Source organism: Ammospiza caudacuta, chromosome 7 (genome assembly GCF_027887145.1).
Source record: "Ammospiza caudacuta isolate bAmmCau1 chromosome 7, bAmmCau1.pri, whole genome shotgun sequence".
NCBI classification, from domain to species: domain Eukaryota; kingdom Metazoa; phylum Chordata; class Aves; order Passeriformes; family Passerellidae; genus Ammospiza; species Ammospiza caudacuta.
In genome coordinates, this window is record NC_080599.1 from 9,920,302 (window position 1) to 9,931,565 (window position 11,264).

The 11,264-nt window shown below is 48.4% G+C and overlaps 1 protein-coding gene across 1 annotated transcript; it reads left to right on the forward strand.

Annotated features, from left to right (window-relative positions):
- Window positions 1–6,258: 6,258 nt before the first annotated feature.
- LOC131559872 (olfactory receptor 14J1-like) lies at window positions 6,259–7,209 on the forward strand. The gene has a single exon (XM_058808375.1). It carries the CDS (start codon window positions 6,277–6,279, stop codon window positions 7,207–7,209), a length of 933 nt encoding a protein of 310 aa, XP_058664358.1. The 5' UTR covers window positions 6,259–6,276.
- The last annotated feature ends 4,055 nt before the right edge of the window (window positions 7,210–11,264 follow it).

Here is an 11,264-nt window from a genome sequence, read left to right on the forward strand (position 1 = left end):
CTTCCAATCATGCCCATCATGCACCCAGTCACTCCCAGTTCCTCCCAGTTGCTCCTTGCATGATCCCAGTTGCTCAGAGCTGCTCCTGGTCACCCTCAGAATGATCCCAGTCATTCCCAGTATATCCCATCTGTCCCCAATATGGTCTCAATATCCCCCTGCAGGCTCCTACTCCATCCCAGTATGATCCCAGTATGATCCAGTCTCCCTCAGTGTGATCGCAGTCTACCCCAGCATGGGCCCAGCTGCTCCCAGTATGATCCCCGTAGTATCCCAGTACAATCCCAGTCATTAGAGATGTTGATCTTTGACATCTCTGAAGGTCCCTTTTGGTCCTGAAACAGACTTGCAGAATCCTGAAACAAAGAACTGCTGAAGAAAAATCACTAATAAATATTAAAAGAAATCCATTGATATTTATAAAACAATATTGAGAAAATTTCTGGAATGCCTTGGCCGCTGTCCTTAATTGAATCACTTGGGCTGAGTCTGACTCATGGCTTTCCAGTACTCTGAGCTGGTAGCTCTGTCCACCTTCCACAGAGCAGTGCCCAGGGTCCAGGTAGGGGGATCACAGCCCCCAAACCCGGCGGTGGGCACGTCAAACAGCCCAGACCTGGCCTGCAGGGCAGGGTCTTTGTTCTCACAGCCCACCCCCACCATGCTGCCAGTACCTCGGCAGCAGGAGTGACCGAACGCTTTTTCCCTTTCCCCGCAGAACCACCAGTGCACACTGGTGATGGGAAGGAGAAGCTTTCCCAGGGATCTCCATCCCGGATCTGCGGGTCTTCTTTCCCCGGAAAAAGTGAGCGATGCTGGCTCTCCAACCCCCCCCCCCCCCCCCCCCCCAACCCTGCGATTCAAATTCCAATGTTCCTGTTTTCTGCTCCTCAACATCACCCCCATCCCCTCTGGGCTTGTAGCCAGAGGCAGCGCCTCTGGGAGCCACATCCCCCACGCCGCTGGCGCACGTGAGGGGAGTCAGGCACCCCAAATCCCAGCGAGAAGCGCCTGACCAAACGAGAATCAGCCTGTGAAAAATGTTGTGTCCCAGAAAAACACTGAGTTTGAAAGTTTTCACCTGGGAGGCCCCAGCTGTTAGCAAATGAGCCGCGCCTCCCCTGAGGGACAGGCCAGCGTCCCCTTCTTCTCTCCCAGCTCCCACCACAGGGGCGTTATACATGAGAAGCTTGACTAGGCCAATATTCAAGCAGCAATCAATTCATTAATTAATATGGTAAAGTATGAGCAATACAGCGATGGGTACAGTGGGGGAAGTTTTCCCTACAACTGCACACTGATATTTGAGGCTTACAGGAATTTATAGGGGTACTCATCAGCTTTCTCAGAAGTTTCTATTCTCAAGTCTTCTATTCCTAATTCCATACCTATTGTGATTTAGTTTTTCTCAGGATGTATCCCAGAAAGGAGTATCCCCAGATGCTGGTGGTTCGGTTTCTGAAAGAAGGAAGAAATCTCCCAGATGCTGTGGTCCAGATTCCAGATGTGGGTCCACCTTTTAATTGAAGAGACTATAAATCTCAAAACAGTGATGTCCAGCTTCCCTTGGTTGAAACTATTAATCCTTGAGTTGATGTTCATCTTCCTTTCTCAAGCTGCTTTTCACTGTTTTGTTAAAGTGTGAGATAAGCATGTTTCTTTTTATACATTCTAAAGCTATCGTTTCAAAGATCCTTAGTACAAGCAATATTCTAAAATTATACTTCAAAAGGTTATTATTGCCAAACTCCATAAGGCTTAGCTACAAGCAGAAAGTTCTTGTCAAAAAGCAACATCCTTAAAGCTTTAATTCAAATGCTCCTAAATCAACTTAAGACTTATAAAGGTTAATTACGAACAAAAGATAGGTTCAAAGGCATTCTTCCATGCTTTACTTTCCTCAGTAATTATTAGAATTCATCTTTATACCTGTCCCATGGTCGGTTTCCACACATACCACAATCACAAATACAAACGTTGCCTGTATGTACCTGACATGAAACACAGCTTTGTATTTCACAAGGGGGCACAGGGATGGCTCCTGTGAGAAGCTGCTGGAAGCCTCCATCATGTCTGGCACAGCCAATTCCTGGTGGCTTCAAAGATGGACCTGCTGCTGGCAAAGGCTGGGCCAGTTACAAATGGTGGCAATGCCTCTGTGATAACAGATTGAAAAATAAATAAAAATAGAGATTGTAGCACAGATTTAAGTCCAGCCAGAGGAGATCAGAGGGGGAACATGTGAGAAGAACAACTCTGCAAACATCAAGGTCGGTGCAGAAGGAGGGGCAGGAGGTGCTCCAGGCCCTGGAGACCCAGGCACCCTGCAAGAGAGCCATGGAGAGAGGGGCCCTGCTCCCAGGCTGGAGCAGCCTGTCCCTGGAGGAATGCATCCCCTGGAAGAGTGACCCATGCTGCAGCAGTTTGGGAAGGACTGTTGTCCCTGGCATGGACTCACACTGCAGCAGTTTGCAGAGGGCTGCTACCCCTGAAATGGACTCACATGGGAGAAGCTCCTGCAGAACTGTCTCCCTTGGGAGGGACCCACGGTGCAGCAGGGGAACCACTCCTCTCCTTGAGCAGGGCCAGAAGCCATGGGTGATGAACTGGCCATAACCCCCATTCCCTGTCTCCCTGCACTGCTGGGGTGGGAGGCAGAGCTGGAAGGAGGGAGGTGAGGGGCTTATTTTATTTCCCTTTTTCCTGCTCTGACTTTGTTAGTAATAAGTGAATTTCACATCTCTAAGCTAAGCCTGTTTTTCCCAGGACAGTATTTGATGAGTGATCTCACCCAGTCCTTATCTCAACCCATGAACCCTTTATTAAATTCTCTTTGTCCAGCTGCAGAGGGGAGTGAGTGAGCAGCCCCCATGGATGCCTGGCATTTGGCCTGGGTCAAGCCACAACACCTTGGTACCACAGGATCACAATGGACCCTTGGTTCTATGGGGTCTCACTGGTTCCATCAGGCCCTGCAGGGCCACTTCATTCAACAAGGCCCCAAAGTTTCACAGTGGTCTCCAGGATTCCATGAGGCCCTGCAATGTCAAAATGGACCTTTGGATCCATGGGGGCCCACGGTGTCAGAATGGGCTCTTTTGGTCCTACAGCTTCACAATGGCCCCTCGGTTCCATGTGTCCTGCACTTTCCATGAATCCTTAGTTCCATGGGGTCCTGTTGTGTCACAATGGTCTCCTTGGTTTCATGGTGCCACAGTTGCCATAATTTCCATGGTATCCCAAGTGCCCTTGTATCCCAAGAGGCCCCAGAGTGTGACAATGGCCCCTTGCTTCCATCAGGCCCTGCAGTGTCACAATGGTGCCCATGATTCCTTCAGGCCCTGCAGTGTCACCATGGACAGTTGGTTCAATGGCATTCCACAATGTCACCACGGCCCCTTGGTTCCACAGAGCCAATATATGTTAAGAGAAGTTTTGTAGATGTATAGTTATCCTTCCCCTTGCATTGTTATCACAGGATGGCCTCAGTAGTCAGGGCATTTGGGAGAGTTGGCTTGTTACTATGGCAGCCCCTGACCTCCAGTCAAGGTGTAAGACAGTGATCTCCACCACTGGACAGTGAAGAAGGAGTGGATTGACAAGACTTTGGGAGGGGCTAGAGGTATAAAAGACAGAGCATCCATTTTGTAGATGAGCACATGGTGACTGAATTCTTTGGTCCCAGCACTGTATTCTTTTCTTTATTCAGTCTTTGGTTATATTTTAACAGATATGAAAATCAAGCTTCTTCTGTTGTATTTTGATAAGGTCTTAGTAAATAATTTATATTTTTGAAATAGTTTCTCACACAGGGTTGGGGAATGAGGGGCAAGGTTGTCCACACTGGGTCAGCTCCAAGGTACAACTTTTCTGACCTGGCCAGACCTCCTTAGGAGAGACCCTGGATCAATATCAATCACCGAATGTTGCAATTACCTCTTGTATAATAAGAACAGCAATAAAAGACACTCTTTAAGATAGGAATACATATTTCTTAGAAGCTGTTTCAAATATTTCTCCACAACTGTAAAAGGAAATCCACCTAATGAATTGCTCCAGAGCCGAGAGAAATCAAGGCAGAGCCATGGTTTGTCAGGTATTGCTTGATGCTAGTGAGCCCTGTGGTGCATTTGGAGATGAGCCCTGGAAACTCAGAGCCTTAGATTGCACAAACCTTTCCAAGAGTCAAAGTCAGAGAAAAAACTCAAAGTGTCTCAAACCATGAATGGGTCCCACTGAGGTCCATCCCAAACACAGGCTCTTCATGGACTCTTTGGAGGAGAGAATTGGAGGCCAGAATTGGAAAAAACACTTCTCAGATATTCAGAGTGGAAAGGAACATCCAAAGTACCTCAAAAACCTTGAGTATCTCAAAGCATTAATGAGCCCCACTGAGTGTATGTACAAAGCTCTCAAGGGACTCATTAAAGCAGATAATTGGGGCCATGATTACACAAACCTCTCACAGAGTCTGTATCAAAAGGGCAACACCAAGTACCTTAAAATAACTGAAGTACCCTGAAGCATTAATGAGCTCCACTGAGTGTTGTTACTGACAAAGCCTCTCCAGGGACTAATTACAGCAGAGAATTGAAGGACAAGATTGAACAGACCTCTCAGAGACTGCAAGGCAAAAGCCAAACCCAAAGTCCTTTGAAAAACCTGCAGTCTCTGCAGGGAGCATTAAGGAGCCCCCAGGGCCATTTCTGAGCAAGGCTCCCCAGGGACTCCTTCCAGCAGATCCTTGAGGCCACTGGGATGTGGGGTGGGGGGGGATGCTGAGGGCAGGACAAGGGGCTGACAGGGCCCAGCCTGGCTGGGGCTGTGCCAGGACGCCCCAGGGCCTCAGGACAAGGTGTCTCCTCCCAGCCCTTGGTGGCACAGACCCTGCTGGTGTGCCCAGGGCACCAAGACTTGGCTTCTCTTTGTCCCCAGCTGCCATCAGTGCCTCCAGTTCTCTGCTCTGCCTGGGGCCTGGGGACACTTTCTCAGTTGTGTCCCTCAGTGGGACCCATTAAAAGTCCAAGAGACTTTGGAGTTGGATTCTGACTGGAAGTTTTGGAGAGGTTTCTTCAGCTGCCTCTCAGGGACTGATGTTCAGGGCCTGAGCACAAAGCCCCAGAGGCTCATTAATGTCCTTGTGCTGTGTCTGTGCTGCTGATCTGGGCTGGGCTCCTGGTAACCAAGAAGAGCTTCAAAGCACATTTCTCTTGATGAGCAGCTCTTCTACCAGCCCAGCAGGACTGGGGCACTGCCTGCAGTCACCCCGGGCACAGCACAGAGGCACAGAGAGCTTCAACCAGTCAGGGCTGGGAAGGGGCTGAGAAGTGCCTGGGGCAGAATCACTGCCAGCCCTTGGCACCGGATCCTCTGGCTGCAGGACAATGCAGCTGCAGCTCCTGGAGCCATCTCCTGCAGCTGGAACATCCCAATGCCTACAAACCCTGTGAGTACATTCTGTGATTGTCTCTTGTGCAGAGCAGCCAGGGGTGCCCAGGGCTGTCCTGCAGAGCAGGGTCCTGCAGCCCAGGGTGCTGTGCTGGGGCAGGGACTCTGCTGCCTGCCAGGGACAGCTCTCAGCCAGCCCTGGCAGCTGCTCCCAGCACTGGGGGACAAGATCTGGGTGGGAGGAGACAGCTGGTAAGGCTTGGAAATGTTCCTTTTGTGTGGGGAGGATGCTGCATTGTTCAGGACTGCTTCCGGCATGCCATTTACCTGCAGAACATTTCCAAGTAGATTATGCAGGGGGAACAGCGAGGCAGGGGATGCATAAAAGGAAAAATCCTGTTTTTTTTAATCTCCTGTTCTGGTTTGCCTGGATGTGAAATTGCACATAGATATTCCTCTCTCAGTTCAGGCAGAAAAAAATAAAACAGAATTTCCCTTATATCTGAATTAATTGGGCAGTTATTGAGATCAGCACAGGGCCTCTTAGAAGCAGGATCAGTGTTGCTTTTCCAGCCTCTTCAGGGTTGCTCTGACGTTGTGATCAGAGCCTGCAGAGCCAGAGCTGCCCCTGGCCAGTGTCTTAGCTGGGAGGGGTCTGCAGGACAGAGCTGAGCCCCCAGGGCAGGGCTGGGCTCTGGCAGCACTGGCAGGGCTCAGCTCTGGGCACAGGGAAGAACCTGCTGGCAGGGACAGCTCCAGGCAGCAGAGCCCTGGGCAGGCAGTGGGGGGAAAGTGCCCCCAAGCTGTTCTGGGATATTTAAAATTCTCTCCAAATCCAACTATTCCATTATTACTTTTTTTACAGATCCCCATGCCAAGACAGCACAAATGTCCAACAGCAGCTCCATCAGCCACTTCCTCCTGCTGGCATTGGCAGACACGCGGCAGCTGCAGCTCCTGCACTTCTGCCTCTTGCTGGGCATCTCCCTGGCTGCCCACCTGGGCAATGGCCTCATCATCAGCGCCGTAGCCTGCGGCCACCACCTGCACACACCCATGTTCTTCTTCCTGCTCAACCTGGCCCTCAGCGACCTGGGCTCCATCTGCACCACTGTCCCCAAAGCCATGCACAATTCCCTCTGGGACACCAGGGACATCTCCTACACAGGATGTGTGGTCCAGCTATTTTTTTTTGTCTTTTTCATTGCAGCAGAGCTTTCCCTGCTGACCATCATGTGCTACGACCGCTACGTGTCCATCTGCAAACCCCTGAACTATGGGACCCTCCTGGGCAGCAGAGCTTGTGCCCACATGGCAGCAGCTGCCTGGGCCAGTGCCTTTCTCTATTCACTGCTGCACACAGCCAATACATTTTCCCTGCCCCTGTGCCATGGCAATGCCCTGGGCCAGTTCTTCTGTGAAATCCCACAGATCCTCAAGCTCTCCTGCTCCAAATCCCACCTCAGAGAACTGGGACTCATTGCTATAAGTTCCTGTTTGGTATTTGGTTGTTTTATGTTCATTGTTTTCTCCTATGTGCAGATTTTCAGGGCCGTGCTCAGGATTCCTTCAGAGCAGGGACGGCACAAAGCCTTTTCCACCTGCCTCCCTCACCTGGCCGTGGTCTCTCTGTTCCTCAGCACTGCTGTGTTTGCTCACCTGAAGCCCCCCTCCATGTCCTCCCCATCCCTGGATCTGGCCCTGTCAGTTCTGTACTCGGTGGTGCCTCCAGCCCTGAACCCCCTCATCTACAGCCTGAGGAACCAGGAGCTCAAGGCTGCAGTGAGGAGACTGATGGCTGGATGGTTTCAGAAACATTAAACTGCTGGCCAATTTTGGCAAATCACCTATAATAAAATCATCTTTATACTTCTTATTGGCTTCAGTGTGGAAGTGTGTTTTGTTTGCTTTAGTTTTTTTATATTATCCACAAAGACATCATTCTTTCTGCCATTTCCCATTTTGTTTCTCTCCACCTTGATTTGTGGCCACAGACTGTGTCAATGAGGGCTGCACTCTTGATGGCTTTAAATGAACTAAAGGACCTCCCAGCCGAGTTTTCTGCAGAGATGCCCTTTTGTTGCCTTCTCTGGAGCTGCAGCAGCAATGTCTGTGTGCAGAGCTGGGGGCAGATCAGTGCTGGCACAGCAGCTGTGCCCAGCAGCAGCAGCAGCACTTGGTGTTGCCAGAGCTGCTGCCGTGGCCCTGCCCCACTGCCTTGGTGGCCCTGGTGTTGCTGCAGGGCCTGAGTGCTCTCGGGGCCGGACACAGCCCTGGGGGTGGCAGTGCCGGGGCTGCAGCAGGGACAGGCCATGGGCACTGCTGGGGCAGCGCTGACACCTCAGCCCAGGGCCTGGGGGCTCCAGGCTCCTTGCCCAGGCTCTCTCAAGAACATGCCCAGGCCAATACTCAGCACAGAAAAGTCCCAGGCTGGCTGTGGGCAGGCTGGGGGCAAACAGCATGGCTGGTGCACTGCAAGGGCCCTGGGGCAGACGGGAAGGAGCAGCAGAGCAGGGGCTGATCCATCCCCAGTGTGCTGGACAGCCCAGGGCAGCATCCCAGAGCGTCCTCATGGAGCTGCCAACAACATCCCCCCTCTGCAGCCCTGGCCTCTCCCCCAGCTCACACAGGTGCCCCATCCTTGCAGGCACAGACACAGCAGCACTGGCTCAGCAGCCCCTGGTTGCATTGCACACAGCAGGCAGGAGCACCCCCATGCTGTTGCTGTGGGGACATGAACCTGAGGGAGCACAAATGCCATCAGCCCCTGGGGCCAGCAAGGGCTGGGGGACACCAGGGAAAGCACTCAGCTTTGTCCTGGCCTCTGCACTCAGCCAGAAAGTTTGTTCCCATGAGCTGGGAGTTTCCTGTCCCACTGCAGACGCTGTTGCTCAGAGCCAGGGCTGCCTGGCAGCCACCCTGAAACTGCCCTGAGCATTTCCTCTGCTTCACCTTTGCTTTTTTTAGTCTTCCCTGGTAGTAATTTCTTTCTTTTGCCCACCCCTGTTCCTGCCCTGGAAAAGGGCAAATAGCCTATCCCTGTTTGCCCTTTCCTCTCCTCTCCCCAGCCTTGTTGCCCTTTTCTGGGAAACACTCCAGCCCCTCCATGTCCTTCCTAAATTGGGGGACCCAGAACTGGACACAGCACTCAAGATGCTGCCCAACCAGTGCTGAGCACAGGGGAAGAATCCCTGCCCTTCTCCGTCTGGCCATACCATTCTTGATCCATAGGAGTGCCAGGGGTTGGATAAAAGAAATGGTGGAGAGGGGGTGGGAATAAAGTGCAATTGATTGTCAGCCATGAAGGGTCCTGATATTTGTATATATTCAGACTGCATTAGAAGGTGCTGGGGGTCAATATCAACTGGGGATTGTAGATATCAAACTATAAAAAGGAAAAGAAAATAGGACAAAAAGTTCTCTCTGCGTTTTTTTTTTAAGATAGCAGATTGAATTTTGTTGTTTGCTCAAGCATCCCATCATAAAAATAACCAAACAATATTAAAAGTAGCAGCAATTTTAAATGAATAGTTAAAATTAAAAAAAACATAAATTGGATACAATATAATTCGAATAAAAAAAGGGATAATTTGGTTCCAATAATAGCGCATAAGCAAAAGATTACCACGGGGTACGGAGGGCAGGATTCTGGGACCCTTGCCACCTCACGTACAAGCTTGTCAAGTGAAAATCACCCCTTATATGCCATGTGTCAATACCATCTCCTCCCATTTTCGGTTCGTCATATCTCTATCTTAGCTTTCATTGCCACCTTTACCACCCATGCGCCACCACTCGGTTTGGTAGTTGCACAAGTCTTTGGGGGTCATCACTGATGAAGGCTCAGTAGTCTTCTTCTGTGTCCTTTAATTCACCTTTGGGTTACACATGCACACCAAGCCAGTACAATGTAATCCAAGACTAACATATCTCTATATCTACATATCAAGGCATTAAATCCCTTATAATTAGCATTTTCTGGGACCCAACCAGGTTTTTGCTCGTTTTTTGCAATGACATCTTTGGCTTCTTTCCTGTGATCCTTGAAAACATCTGCCGGGAAGGGGGGGTGGAGCCCCTCCTCTCCCTCTCTTCTTTTTCATTACAAATTCTAACTTTTTATTATTCCCAAATATTAATTAATGTATCAATATTAATTACTGTTTCAATTTTTATCAGCATGAATCATACCTATTTATCACAAATCCCCCATTTATCTTCTTGATCATTATGGTTCGTGCTTTATTAAAAAGCTATGCTCTGATATCTTTTATATCTTTTCAGAATTTTGGTTTTCTCGTTGTCTCTTTTCAGCTTCAAACTTTTCTAGCATTTCTATTACTGCCTCTACTCTTTCACATTCTCTTTCAAGTTTAGTTAGCATTTCTTGGTCTTTTTCAATCTTTTTAGGTCTTTGTTCTTTAACAGGGGTCGATTTAGCTTTTAATCCTATTATAGATCTTGGTTTTCCTTTTTCTGCTGATTCTGAATATAGAGACATTGTTGTAATCTGCATCCCCTGAATCACTGAGCGAATTAGCTTAATAAAACACAGAATCATACAAGGCAGAAACAGAAGTCTCAGAACTGAGCATAACAACATGAACTCTAACTTTTTCTTCCAAAAGCTTCTAAAGAGGTTATCCCACCAATCTGCTTTCAAGGTTGAATTCCACTTTTGTACTGGCACATGAGCTACTCTTTTAATTTCTTCTGCAAGTTCTATGATAGCTTCCCCATAATCATCAATTTCTACACAGCACTCAGATTCATTAAATCTCTCACCAACTCCCCCTTCTTCTGCTAACAAATAGTCTAGGGCAATCCTATTTTGGTACACAAATGCCCGTATTTGTGTATATTGCCTGGCTAACATTTTTAAAGCACTGGAGGTGTGATTTGACACTACCTCTACTGCTGCTTGGAGCCTTATTAATCAATTCAACAGATAAACTGGGGTCCTATATCCCCATGACCCATCCTGAGCTCCTGTTGCTGGTTCATAATATGCTATAATTCATTCTGCAGGCCACTCGTCCTCCCATCCTTTTTGGTTCCCTCCTGCTGTTGGAAAGTTGAAATTCAAATCCCTTTTACTCTGCTGCAGGGTTTCATATAGAGGAGTTCTTAACACATTGCTCCTAGACCTCGGTAGAGCAAAGGAGGAGAGTTGTATTACTCTACACGTACAGGTTCCTCCCCATTTTTGAGGTAACTCACTGTATACTCGTTGCCCACAAATCCAATATATCCCATCTGGGGCTTTCCATTTCTTACCAGTTTTCTCCAGTTGTTCTCAATATGACCTCAGGCTGTCGATGGATTGGTAGGGGTTAGCTCAGGACTTCTGTACCAGCATAAATTAATCTGTTCATCCCATTCACAATTTTTTTTTTTATAGGTCCTCAATATCTTATAGGAGTTTCAAGTCACCAAACTTTTGAACAATTATCCATATTGACTACTAATGTGGATTTACAAAGAATATGCCCCACTACTTTATTAAATTTCCTTATTTCTCGAGTTACACAAAGGATTCTAATTACTTGGTGGTTTAAAATCCATCCTTCAGGTCTCTTTAATGTTCCAGAAATTTGGATGCGATTCTACTTTAAAAATTGCTCTGGAGCTAAGTTCTCCGTTTTTCCACTGCCATCTTTCAGCCATTTTTAGACCTCTACAAATCCAACATTTGGATAATCCCAATTCTGTAGCAATCTCTTGTATCAATCCCACAAACAGATTCTTATTCGAGGCTGGCAAATCCCAATCTTTGTAGTGCTGTTTTAGTTGTTTATACAGTTCAGCCAATTCTGTTGACTCTTTTCTCCTGTTTTTTCCTCTATTCCCCTTTGTTTCTTTTTCTTCTTTTATTT